The sequence below is a fragment of the Oncorhynchus mykiss genome, unplaced genomic scaffold, assembly GCF_057628025.1.
Source record: "Oncorhynchus mykiss isolate SJ-2025 unplaced genomic scaffold, ASM5762802v1 scaffold96, whole genome shotgun sequence".
Lineage (NCBI taxonomy): Eukaryota > Metazoa > Chordata > Actinopteri > Salmoniformes > Salmonidae > Oncorhynchus > Oncorhynchus mykiss.
This window is the reverse complement of record NW_028322095.1, coordinates 873,296-886,977: the sequence shown is the minus strand read 5'-3', so window position 1 is coordinate 886,977 and position 13,682 is coordinate 873,296. Positions and strand designations below refer to the sequence as shown.

Genomic DNA, 13,682 nt, shown 5'->3' with positions numbered 1-13,682 from the left:
CTCCCTCAGTCTTTCTCCAGACAGACCGTTAGGGAGGCTGGGGAGATCAACATCACTCATCTTCATTTGTCATTGTGGTTTTTGTCAGCACAATATTTTAATAGTTTTCTTCCACGAAGAAAGAGAAGACTCGCCACAAGCAAAATATTACATCCAGACAGAGTTTTTCTCTCCCACAGCGCATTCTTTCTTAAACTAAATCAACTAGGGAATAACTAGGAAAGACGAGAAGACAGGCTCCCCCAGGCTAGTGGAGATTACAGTTTGGTTTATACTCAGACAGACAGTGTTGTCCACAGCGTGAACTTTCAAATCTAAAAATAGAACAAACCAAGCAAACCAGAGCACTGTTCTTTGTAAGGAAAAGGGGTTCATTATTTTTCTTTCATCTGTAAGAATTCTGTGTAATTTTCCGTTCAAAGCTCTGCTCCGGTCTGAGGTGATTTGATCTTGAGAAAGCGACTGCAGTCTGCCTCCTGTGGCTCTAATGGTTCTGATGTGAAATTCTTTAAAGGGATATTTGTAACGTTTTCAGCTTCATATTCATCCTCTCCAGCACCTCCCCTTTCTCAGCTTCATATTCATCATCTCCAGCACCTCCCCTTTCTCAACTTCATATTCATCATCTCCAGCACCTCCCCTTTCTCAACTTCATATTCATCATCTCCAGCACCTCCCCTTTCTCAACTTCATATTCATATTCATCTCCAGCACCTCCCCTTTCTCAGCTTCATATTCATCATCTCCAGCACCTCCCCTTTCTCAGCTTCATATTCATCATCTCCAGCACCTCCCCTTTCTCAACTTCATATTCATCATCTCCAGCACCTCCCCTTTCTCAACTTCATATTCATCATCTCCAGCACCTCCCCTTTCTCAACTTCATATTCATCTCCAGCACCGCCCCAACATCAACATATGTGAAAATGTCACGTTTATTATTTTTTTGTAGTAAAAAAAAAGATGGAGGAAGTGAAATGTTTCCAGTGACATCATCGGTGTGCATCGTGATTTTAACCAATTATGAGGAAGTATTGCCCATTTCCAATTAATTGTGTACTAATTGGAAACTATCTTTCTGACTACAGAAATGTGCAATTTTGGGGTGGTGCTGGAGATGAGGAATATGAAGTTGAGAAAGGGGGAGATGTCCTTTTAATATATTGATTTTGAACGTCACCTGGATACCTTGGCTTGAAGACAGTCTTTGACTAAATTAAACCCAATCTAGGATTTTACCTAAATCTTTCAGTCTTTTCAAATATTTTATGGAAAAATGAAAGCTAAACGTTTGCTGTGATTCATAACATTTTTGCTAGATGAAATTCAACAGTAATTCATGTCTAGAGACCAATTAGTTTGATGTGTTCTGAGATATCGTGTGAGGATGTGTTGCCGTCTGTTTGACTATTGTCTATAACGGCTTGTTGTTACCCACTAGTCCCAGCAGCCTCTGGAAGACCTGGATGCCCAGCTGAGGAGGGCCCTGAGCCCAGAGACGGTCTCTGTCAGCTGTGTCACCACACAGGTACCATAACCACACACACACGTGCCCCCTTCAGGCCTGGACGAATGACAATGTATTTATTAGTTGTCGAAATGTCAGATTTAGTTGTATGTTTTTGACCTTGAAAAAGTAAATGAATACTATTTCTTCTAATCTGTCTTTTGTAGTTTTGTAGCCGTTATTATTCTGCTCTGTCTAATACTGCCATCACTGTCATGCTCCTGTACAGCTCATGTGGTGGTATGTGGAATGTTTGTTGGTGTGACTCTAGACAGGACAGTCACACTGTGTTCTCCCCCCTGTACCATAGTCCTCCCTCACTGGGATGCCTGCAGGTGGCCAGCCAGGTGTGTACTTCAACATCTATCCTTACTCCCATTTTGAAATGGTCGTGCTACCTGTTAGTGTGTTGTCCTTTTCTTTTGGGATGTTTTGCCGACTGTTGCATTGTAACGTGACGATGTCTCATTGGTCGTTTCAGTGCCTTTCTCTCTGGAAGGGGAACCAATCATGTCGCCTATTGCTGGAGGATTCCAAATGGGACGATTCCAGGTATGGAATTGTAGCTGTACCTTTCCAGCTCTATTTACCTTATTGGGATATTCCAGCGCTGTCTGTCTGGTGGTCAGAGTCTGCAGTCTCTATGTTCTTCATCCATCTCTCTTCAGAATAGTTTTCTATGATTGTAGTGATGGTCCTTATGGCTGATCTGGGCCTTTAAATTCTGTCTTTTCATAATCTCTCTCCATCACCTGTCCCCCTCCCCAGGTCTCTGTGGCTGCAGACCAGCGTCCCCACAAAATCGAGGGAGGGAGCCCCACAAAATCCTCCTCCACCTCCTCTTCCTCCTCTTCCTCCTCCTCTTCCTCCAGCCCGGAGAACACACTGCACAATGTCTCCTCCCCTCTCCATGGAGGTAAGACTGGCGGGGGAGATGTTGTGGACGGCCTGCCCTCCCTCCCCCACCGGACCGCCTCCCCTCAGCCCACCACCATTGGCCGCTTCCAGGTCACCACCAACGCACCGGATGCCAGGGTGGGCCGCTTCTCAGTGAGCCGAGCCCAGGATGAGGCAGCCGAGGCTGGGTTGGAGCAAACACCCGCTTCCCAGGCTAACGGGCCTAGTATTGATCCTGGCTCGGCCACCATGCTCCTCAGCCCAGAGGACAAACAGAGCTCCCTGCCCAGCCTCAACAACTCCTACATGAGCTCTGATAACGACTCTGAATTTGAGGACGAGGACTTGAAGAGGGAGGTCAACCGGTTACGGGAAAAGTAGGTTTACCCTGTTTCTCTCTCCTCTCTTCTGCTTTAGTAGGTTTACCCTGTTTCTGTCTCCTCTCTTCTGCTTTAGTGGGTTTACCCTGTTTCTCTCTCCTCTCTTCTGCTTTAGTGGGTTTACCCTGTTTCTCTCTCCTCTCTTCTGCTTTAGTAGGTTTACCCTGTTTCTCTCTCTTCTGCTTTAGTAGGTTTACCCTGTTTCTCTCTCCTCTCTTCTGCTTTAGTAGGTTTACCCTGTTTCTCTCTCCTCTAACTTAGTGGGTTTACCCTGTTTCTCTCTCTTCTGCTTTAGTAGGTTTACCCTGTTTCTCTCTCCTCTAACTTAGTGGGTTTACCCTGTTTCTCTCTCCTCTAACTTAGTGGGTTTACCCTGTTTCTCTCTCTTCTGCTTTAGTAGGTTTACCCTGTTTCTCTCTCCTCTAACTTAGTGGGTTTACCCTGTTTCTCTCTCCTCTCTTCTGCTTTAGTAGGTTTACCCTGTTTCTCTCTCCTCTAACTTAGTGGGTTTACCCTGTTTCTCTCTCCTGTCTACTGCTTTAGTAGGTTTACCCTGTTTCTCTCTCCTCTAACTTAGTGGGTTTACCCTGTTTCTCTCTCCTCTCTTCTGCTTTAGTGGGTTTACCCTGTTTCTCTCTCCTCTCTTCTGCTTTAGTAGGTTTACCCTGTTTCTCTCTCCTCTAACTTAGTGGGTTTACCCTGTTTCTCTCTCCTCTCTTCTGCTTTAGTAGGTTTACCCTGTTTCTCTCTCCTCTAACTTAGTGGGTTTACCCTGTTTCTCTCTCCTCTCTTCTGCTTTAGTAGGTTTACCCTGTTTCTCTCTCCTCTCTTATGCTTTAGTGGGTTTACCCTGTTTCTCTCTCCTCTAACTTAGTGGGTTTACCCTGTTTCTCTCTCCTCTAACTTAGTGGGTTTACCCTGTTTCTCTCTCCTCTCTTCTGCTTTAGTGGGTTTACCCTGTTTCTCTCTCCTCTAACTTAGTGGGTTTACCCTGTTTCTCTCTCTTCTGCTTTAGTGGGTTTACCCTGTTTCTCTCTCCTCTAACTTAGTGGGTTTACCCTGTTTCTCTCTCCTGCTTTAGTAGGTTTACCCTGTTTCTCTCTCCTCTAACTTAGTGGGTTTACCCTGTTTCTCTCTCCTCTCTTCTGCTTTAGTGGGTTTACCCTGTTTCTCTCTCCTCTAACTTAGTGGGTTTACCCTGTTTCTCTCTCTTCTGCTTTAGTGGGTTTACCCTGTTTCTCTCTCCTCTCTTCTGCTTTTGTAGGTTTACCCTGTTTCTCTCTCCTCTCTTCTGCTTTAGTGGGTTTACCCTGTTTCTCTCTCCTCTCTTCTGCTTTAGTAGGTTTACCCTGTTTCTCTCTCCTCTAACTTAGTGGGTTTACCCTGTTTCTCTCTCTTCTGCTTTAGTGGGTTTACCCTGTTTCTCTCTCCTCTCTTCTGCTTTAGTGGGTTTACCCTGTTTCTCTCTCCTCTCTTCTGCTTTAGTAGGTTTACCCTGTTTCTCTCTCCTCTCTTCTGCTTTAGTAGGTTTACCCTGTTTCTCTCTCCTCTCTTCTGCTTTAGTAGGTTTACCCTGTTTCTCTCTCCTCTCTTCTGCTTTAGTGGGTTTACCCTGTTTCTCTCTCTTCTGCTTTAGTAGGTTTACCCTGTTTCTCTCTTCTGCTTTAGTGGGTTTACCCTGTTTCTCTCTCCTCTCTTCTGCTTTAGTAGGTTTACCCTGTTTCTCTCTCTTCTCTTCTGCTTTAGTGGGTTTACCCTGTTTCTCTCTCTTCTGCTTTAGTAGGTTTACCCTGTTTCTCTCTCCTCTAACTTAGTGGGTTTACCCTGTTTCTCTCTCCTCTCTTCTGCTTTAGTAGGTTTACCCTGTTTCTCTCTCCTCTAACTTAGTGGGTTTACCCTGTTTCTCTCTCCTCTCTTCTGCTTTAGTAGGTTTACCCTGTTTCTCTCTCCTCTCTTCTGCTTTAGTGGGTTTACCCTGTTTCTCTCTCCTCTCTTCTGCTTTAGTGGGTTTACCCTGTTTCTCTCTCCTCTCTTCTGCTTTAGTGGGTTTACCCTGTTTCTCTCTCCTCTCTTCTGCTTTAGTAGGTTTACCCTGTTTCTCTCTCCTCTAACTTAGTGGGTTTACCCTGTTTCTCTCTCTTCTGCTTTAGTAGGTTTACCCTGTTTCTCTCTCCTCTAACTTAGTGGGTTTACCCTGTTTCTCTCTCTTCTGCTTTAGTGGGTTTACCCTGTTTCTCTCTCCTCTCTTCTGCTTTAGTGGGTTTACCCTGTTTCTCTCTCCTCTCTTCTGCTTTAGTGGGTTTACCCTGTTTCTCTCTCCTCTCTTCTGCTTTAGTGGGTTTACCCTGTTTCTCTCTCTTCTGCTTTAGTGGGTTTACCCTGTTTCTCTCTCCTCTCTTCTGCTCAACTGACATGTTTCTGTTTGCTGTTATATATCCCTTAAATATCCCTTCTTGAATTGTCACATTTAAGTGCTTATGTTTCCATTCCTAAAACCCCCAGATGTCTACCTTCACCTGAACTGTTTCTGTGCTATTAGACTGATTGGATTTGGGGAAGATTTTTGGCTATTGAGCTCCCTCTCATCTCCTCTCCAGGCACATGAAGGAGATCCAGGCCCTGCACACCAAGCAGAAGGATGAGATTGACTCCCTGTTCGCCAGGCTGGGCAAGGTGCCTCCAGCCGTGGTGGTCCCTCCAGCTGTAGCCCTGGCCGGTCGCAGGAGACGACCCACCAAAAGCAAGAGCAGCAAGTCCAGCCGCTGCAGCTCCTCCCAGGGCAGCAAGAGCCCCCTGCAACCAGGTACTACTAACCCCTGACCTCTGTCTGAACTGGTCCTATCAGCAAGAGCCCCCTGCAACCAGGTACTACTAACCCCTGACCTCTGTCTGAACTGGTCCTATCAGCAAGAGCCCCCTGCAACCAGGTACTACTAACCCCTGACCTCTGTCTGAACTGGTCCTATCAGCAAGAGCCCCCTGCAACCAGGTACTACTAACCCCTGACCTCTGTCTGAACTGGTCCTATCAGCAAGAACCCCCTTGAAGCCCTTGACCTTAAGTGTGTTAGAGCCAGAGATGGAAAAGGAAGTGAGACTCCCCACTCGCTGTTTGTTTCTAGTTCAATTGAAGTCAATTAACTTAGTAGACCGGACCCAGCTGCTATCGCATTGGTGTCTATGGGAGATATATATTTTCTTTCAATGGTAAACGGCCGGAATAAGCGATCTTCATTTATCCACCATCTTTGTTAGAGCCCACTATAGCCAGGTCCTGACCTCTAACCTGTGGTCCTCCTCAGTAGAGGGTATTGGCAGAGCCAGTGTGTTACAGTAGGGACTTTGTTACTGTACTGCACTCGCTTTCTCTTCTTCACAGGACTACTTGTGGCAAACCAGTCTTCTCTTCTCTCCTTCCTTCACTTTTAAACCATACAGTGAACTAGCTGTATTGTTTATGATGAAACCCAGCACTCTGCACCCTACCTACCTACCTACACTGTGGTTGTGGGACCTGCACCCTACCTATCTACCTATCTACCTATCTACCTACCTACCTATCTACCTACCTACCTACCTACCTACCTACCTACCTACCTACCTACCTACCTACCTACCTACCTACCTACCTACCTACCTACCTACCTACCTACCTACCTACCTACCTACCTACACTATGTGTGAGAGTCACTGTGTGCGTGTCTGCACTTTTGGAGGCTGTTCCCCTGACCTGTCCTCCTCCCTCCCCTGTTCTCCTCCTCTGTGTGTATGGTGTCTGTGTGTGTCAACTTCAGGCAGCACTTTATCTGCACAGAGCGCCCCCTCAGTGTACCCACCCTACCAGGCTCTCCTCCTGGCCCCTGGGGGCCTCCCCGACCCCAACCTCCACCCTGCCTCGGGGAGCCGACCCCGGCCCCTCAAGCATCTCGGCCCCTCCAGTGAAAACCTGTGCTCTGCCTACACCAGCGAAGCTACGCTGTCCGTGCCCAGTCTCTGTGCCCCCACCCAAGGTAGGCCCCACACAGCGCCCTACTGCCTCCGTCCCATTCGTCCTTCCATCTGCCTCCAGTAGGCCTCATTTGCCTTGTCTGTTGAGGAAAAGTTAATCTTCCACCACCACCACCACCCCTCCCCCACCCATACCACAACCCCTCCTCCACCCCATACCACCACCCCTCCCCCACCCCATACCACCACCCCTCCCCATACCACCATCACATAGGGATGGGAATTAGTAGTGTCCCCATCCTTCCCTGGATACCATCCCCAAAAAGTCTGTCTGTCGTAATGGTCTCTATTTGGGTGTTGCTCTGTCTTGTCCTGTCTTGTCCACTAGGGTTGGTACAGTAGAGGAATGTTTGACAGAGCCATTTTGCTCTGATACAGACAGTGGCACTGGACTGTAGTGTTGGGAAGGCTTACGATTAAAATAAAATCTCCCTTCAGTCGGCGAACACTATTGCTCTGGCTCAAGACAGTGGTGCATGTTGGGTATTTCAATTGGACTGTTGATTTGGGCACCTCTGTCTCAAGCTAGCCTTTCTTCCACACACTCAGTGGAAGCTCCATTACTGTCGGGATGGGGCCGCTCCTATTCCTCCCACGCTACAGGGAGTGCTATTGCTCCCAGTGCAGCTCTATCCTCTCCTCCATCCCTCTCCATTCTCTCCATCTCCCTCTCTGTTGCTCAGTGTACTTACTGTTCCATTCTTACTGTGTGTATGTGTACCTCTCTCTCTCCCTCTTCCTCTCTCCTCTTTCTATCTCTATCCACCCCTCCTCTCTCTCTCTCTCTCTCTCTCTCTCTCTCTCTCTCCCCCCTCTTCCTCACTCCTCTTTCTATCTCTATCCACCCCTCCTCTCTCTTTCTACCCCCTCTCTCCCTCTCCCTCCCTCTCTCCACCCCCCCTCTCTTTCTCTCCCCCTCTCTTTTTGTACCACAGGCTGTGTTACGTTCAGCTGTGGGTCGGAGAGAGTGACCATCAAACCAGGTGGTGGCAGAAGGACCCGTTTTCTGAGTACGCCCTGCTTGGCTCTTTGTGTGTAACGCTTCTTCCTTTGTCTTCTTTCTCCTTCACTTCCTACTTCCTGTCATGTGATTTATCTCTTCCGATTGGGAGCCTTTTCTCCTCTCTGGCATTTTCTCCTCTTTTTTTTATTTTTTAATTGGCCCCATTTATAGATAATTGTAGATCAATGACCACTGATGATGCATCATCACATAATTAATGGATACATGTATGTAATGGCATTCTGTACAGTCGTGGCCAAAAGTTTTGAGAATGACACAAATATACATTTTCAGTCTGATGCCTCAGTTTGTATGATGACAATTAGCATATACTCCAGAATGTTATGAAGAGTGATCAGATGGATTGCAATTAATTGCAAAGTCCCTCTTTGCCATGCAAATGAACTGAATCCCCAAAAAACATTTCCTTTGAATTTCAGCCCTGCCACAAAAGGATCAGCTGACGTCAGGGATTCTCTCGTTAACACAGGTGTGAGTGTTGACAAGGACAAGGCTGGAGATCACTCTGTCATGCTGATTGAGTTTGAATAACAGACTGGAAGCTTCAAAAAGGAGGGTGGTGCTTGGAATCATTGTTCTTCCTCTGTCAACCATGGTTACCTGCAAGGAAACATGTGCCGTCAGCATTGCTTTGTATAAAAAGGGCTTTACAGGCAAGGATATTGCTGCCAGTAAGATTGCACCTAAATCAACCCATTATTGGATCATAAAGAACTTGAAGGAGAGCGGTTCAATTGTTGTGAAGAAACCAAGGGAGTGGGCTCACTCACAATTTTGCCTAAGAACACAGCTTTGAATCAAGAATGGTACCAACACATCCTCCGAGAGCAACTTCTCCCAACCATCCAGGAACAGTTTGGTGACGAACAATGCCTTTTCCAGCATGATGGAGCACCTTGCCATAAGACAAAAGTGGAAGTTAATATTTGTGTCATTCTCAAAACTTTTGGCCACGACTGTACGTTCCCTTCCTCGTGCATTAAAGTCATGTATCTAGTTTATAACCACAGACGGACCATGTGGAGGTAGAGCCTTAAACATCTGACCCCGTCTATAAACCATGTTGATTATTAAGATCACCTATAGCAACAGTAATGGCTCCGTAAAGCAAGTTGAGCTATAAGACTGGTACAGTCTAGAACGGAGCTCTCCGACTCTGTTCCTGAGTTTTCACCCCAATCCCAGTTGGAACTAACCTGGTGCATCTTCTCAACCATCTAATTGTTAGAATCAGATGTGATTATGGTTGGAGTGAAAACCTACAGGAGAGTAGTTCTCTAGGAACAGGGCTGGAGAGAACTGTTCTAAAGTGAAGTAGATATCTATAATATTTGCTACTTGGCCCTCCACACTGATCCATTTCCACTGTGGCCCCATACTCTCCACTCAGGTCAACATCTCATCATAATATTATCATGTCTAATGTTTCTTCATCCATCTAATAATCACCCTGATTTAAACCGTACACGCTATACTTCTGAAGTTCTTGAATGATTGGAATGTTAATGTGGTCTGTACTACAGTACTACCCTTTAGTTATGGTCTGTACTACAGTACTACCCTTTAGTTATAGTCTGTACTACAGTACTAACCTTTAGTTATGGCCTGTACTACAGTACTACCCTTCAGTTATGGTCTGTACTACAGTACTACCCTTTAGTTATGGTCTGTACTACAGTACTACCCTTTAGTTATGGTCTGTACTACAGTACTACCCTTTAGTTATGGTCTGTACTACAGTACTACCCTTTAGTTATGGTCTGTACTACAGTACTACCCTTTAGTTATGGTCTGTACTACAGTACTACCCTTTAGTAATAGTTATGGTCTGTACTACAGTACTACCCTTTAGTATTAGTTATGGTCTGTACTACAGTACTACCCTTTAGTTATGGTCTGTACTACAGTACTACCCTTTAGTTATGGTCTGTACTACAGTACTACCCTTTAGTTATGGTCTGTACTACAGTACTACCCTTTAGTAATAGTTATGGTCTGTACTACAGTGCTACCCTTTAGTAGTAGTTATGGTCTGTACTACAGTACTACCCTTTAGTAATAGTTATGGTCTGTACTACAGTACTACCCTTTAGTTATGGTCTGTACTACAGTACTACCCTTTAGTAATAGTTATGGTCTGTACTACAGTACTACCCTTTAGTATTAGTTATGGTCTGTACTACAGTACTACCCTTTAGTTATGGTCTGTACTACAGTACTACCCTTTAGTTATGGTCTGTACTACAGTACTACCCTTTAGTTATGGTCTGTACTACAGTACTACCCTTTAGTAATAGTTATGGTCTGTACTACAGTGCTACCCTTTAGTAGTAGTTATGGTCTGTACTACAGTACTACCCTTTAGTAATAGTTATGGTCTGTACTACAGTACTACCCTTTAGTTATGGTCTGTACTACTACCCTTTAGTAATAGTTATGGTCTGTACTACAGTACTACCCTTTAGTAATAGTTATGGTCTGTACTACAGTACTACCCTTTAGTAATAGTTATGGTCTGTACTACAGTACTACCCTTTAGTTATGGTCTGTACTACTACCCTTTAGTAATAGTTATGGTCTGTACTACAGTACTACCCTTTAGTAATAGTTATGGTCTGTACTACAGTACTACCCTTTAGTTATGGTCTGTACTACAGTACTACCCTTTAGTAATAGTTATGGTCTGTACTACAGTACTACCCTTTAGTATTAGTTATGGTCTGTACTACAGTACTACCCTTTAGTTATGGTCTGTACTACAGTACTACCCTTTAGTTATGGTCTGTACTACAGTACTACCCTTTAGTTATGGTCTGTACTACAGTACTACCCTTTAGTAATAGTTATGGTCTGTACTACAGTGCTACCCTTTAGTAGTAGTTATGGTCTGTACTACAGTACTACCCTTTAGTAATAGTTATGGTCTGTACTACAGTACTACCCTTTAGTTATGGTCTGTACTACTACCCTTTAGTAATAGTTATGGTCTGTACTACAGTACTACCCTTTAGTAATAGTTATGGTCTGTACTACAGTACTACCCTTTAGTAATAGCTATGGTCTGTACTACAGTACTACCCTTTAGTAATAGCTATGGTCTGTACTACAGTACTACCCTTTAGTAATAGCTATGGTCTGTACTACAGTACTACCCTTTAGTAATAGTTATGGTCTGTATTACAGTACTACCCTTTAGTAATAGTTATGGTCTGTACTACAGTACTACCCTTTAGTTATAGCTATGGTCTGTACTACAGTACTACCCTTTAGTAATAGTTATGCTCTGTACTACAGTACTACCCTTTAGTAATAGTTATGCTCTGTACTACAGTACTACCCTTTAGTAATAGTTATGCTCTGTACTACAGTACTACCCTTTAGTTATAGTTATGGTCTGTACTACAGTACTACCCTTTAGTAATAGTTATGGTCTGTACTACCCTTTAGTTATGGTCTGTACTACAGTACTACCCTTTAGTAATAGTTATGGTCTGTACTACAGTACTACCCTTTAGTAATAGTTATGGTCTGTACTACAGTACTACCCTTTAGTATTAGTTATGGTCTGTACTACAGTACTACCCTTTAGTAATAGTTATGGTCTGTACTACAGTACTACCCTTTAGTAATAGTTATGGTCTGTACTACAGTACTACCCCTTAGTAATAGTTATGGTCTGTACTACAGTACTACCCTTTAGTAGTAGTTATGGTCTGAACTAATACCCTTTAGTAATAGTTATGGTCTGTACTACAGTACTACCCTTTAGTAGTAGTTATGGTCTGTACTACAGTACTACCCTTTAGTAGTAGTTATGGCCTGTACTACAGTACTACCCTTTAGTAGTAGTTATGGTCTGTACTACAGTACTACCCTTTAGTAGTAGTTATGGTCTGAACTAATACCCTTTAGTAGTAGTTATGGTCTGTACTACAGTACTACCCTTTAGTAATAGTTATGGTCTGAACTAAAACCCTTTAGTAGTAGTTATGGTCTGTACTACAGTACTACCCTTTAGTAATAGTTATGGTCTGTACTACAGTACTACCCTTTAGTTATAGTTATGGTCTGAACTAATACCCTTTAGTAGTAGTTATGGTCTGTACTACAGTACTACCCTTTAGTAGTAGTTATGGTCTGTACTACAGTACTACCCTTTAGTAGTAGTTATGGTCTGAACTAATACCCTTTAGTATTAGTTATGGTCTGTACTACAGTACTACCCTTTAGTAATAGTTATGGTCTGTACTACAGTACTACCCTTTAGTTATAGTTATGGTCTGAACTAATACCCTTTAGTAGTAGTTATGGTCTGTACTACAGTACTACCCTTTAGTAGTAGTTATGGTCTGTACTACAGTACTACCCTTTAGTAGTAGTTATGGTCTGAACTAATACCCTTTAGTATTAGTTATGGTCTGTACTACAGTACTACCCTTTAGTAATAGTTATAGTCTGTACTACACTTCTCCCTCCTGCAGCCGACAGGTGGTCTTTTCTTCTGTCTTGTGTTAGCACCATTGATAGTGTTAATGTGGAGAACCTTAGCAAACTTCATCCAGAAACCCCACCTTACCATGTGCTGTTCTCAGCCTCATCACATCTCATCTTCTCACCATTGGGCTAACTGATAGGAGAGAACCCACCCAGCCAACCAGATCCATGTCTTCCATTGCAAAGCAGACACAAAAGGAAAGACAAGCAATTGTTTGTTACCTGTTGAGTTGATGTAACTTATTCTGACTGGGTTTGACTCAATGAAAGGAGTTTGTACTTTCATTAATGGATGTTAATTAAGGTTGTATGAATGCCTTAATGATCCCTCTGCAGCTTAAACTCCTGCCAACCTCTGCTCTCCACCCTACACTCCTATTCCCTGCACCCTAAACCCTACACCCCTCCACTCCTATTCCCTGCACCCTAAACCCTACAACTACACCCCTATACTACTATTCCCTGCACCCTAAACCCTACAACTACACCCCTATACCCACCGCCCTACACCCCTACACTCCTGTCTTTTTAACCAAGGGGAATGAGCTGTAGAGAGGATCTGGATTTACCTCAGGAGGAGTGCTTGTTTTAGTTTGAATTGAAAACACTCAGTATGCTGTAGTCTGTTGTAGAAGGGTGAATGATTAACACACACTTTCTCCTCCAATCCTCACGCACTCTCCGTCCGTCCTGCGCTTCACATTCTCTCCGTCCACTCTTCAGGGAAGATGGTGAAAAAAGTCTGCCCCTGCAACCAACTCTGTAGTAATTATCTATTTTATGACCTTTGCCCCCACCCCCTCCCTACTGCCTCCTCCACCACCCTCACTCTCTGCACCCCCCTGTTCGGGTTGCAAAGTTAAAGAATCTTTCCCAAATGTCCCAGGTTTTCCAGAAATCCCATTTGGAGGATTCCCTCCCTGCTTATTCCCTTTCTGGAAACCTGGACATTTTGGATAAGTTGCTGTAATTTTGCAATCCTACCTCCCGTTGCTCTCTGCTTTGAGTGTCTGTGCACTTACTGCCCTGTGGATGTCAGCTGTGGCTTTAGTCGTGTGTCGGAGTCAACAAGGCTCTCCTCTCACAGGGTGACTTGAGCATTTCTCTGTTGTGACGATGACCCCATTCAAATGATCTATCACAGGGGTTCTCAAAGTGGGTTCCGTGGCCAGATATATAACAATGTCTTCTAAATGTCATTTTATTTTACGTGAAAATACTAACAGATTTTTTATAAATTGACCAAGGGATCCATGGAATAAGTTTTGAGGGTGTAATACGATACAATGTCATATTATTCATTTTCCATGTCTGTTCTTAACCCTGGGCAACATGCGCCTGCGGAGGCTCACAGGGATATTGGTATCCACAGT

At 44.2% G+C, this 13,682-nt stretch overlaps 1 protein-coding gene across 1 annotated transcript in view; it reads left to right on the top strand.

Annotated features, from left to right (window-relative positions):
* LOC110490803 (serine/threonine-protein kinase WNK1) overlaps window positions 1-13,682 on the top strand; it is a 174,097-nt gene that overhangs the window by 155,176 nt on the left and 5,239 nt on the right. Inside the window, exons 22-29 of the mRNA XM_090228663.1 lie at window positions 1,442-1,528; window positions 1,818-1,854; window positions 1,989-2,059; window positions 2,276-2,781; window positions 5,382-5,587; window positions 6,578-6,793; window positions 7,727-7,822; window positions 13,033-13,074. Coding sequence (XP_090084789.1) covers window positions 1,442-1,528; window positions 1,818-1,854; window positions 1,989-2,059; window positions 2,276-2,781; window positions 5,382-5,587; window positions 6,578-6,793; window positions 7,727-7,822; window positions 13,033-13,074 — 1,261 coding nt within the window. The remainder of the gene's footprint in view (window positions 1-1,441; window positions 1,529-1,817; window positions 1,855-1,988; window positions 2,060-2,275; window positions 2,782-5,381; window positions 5,588-6,577; window positions 6,794-7,726; window positions 7,823-13,032; window positions 13,075-13,682) is intronic.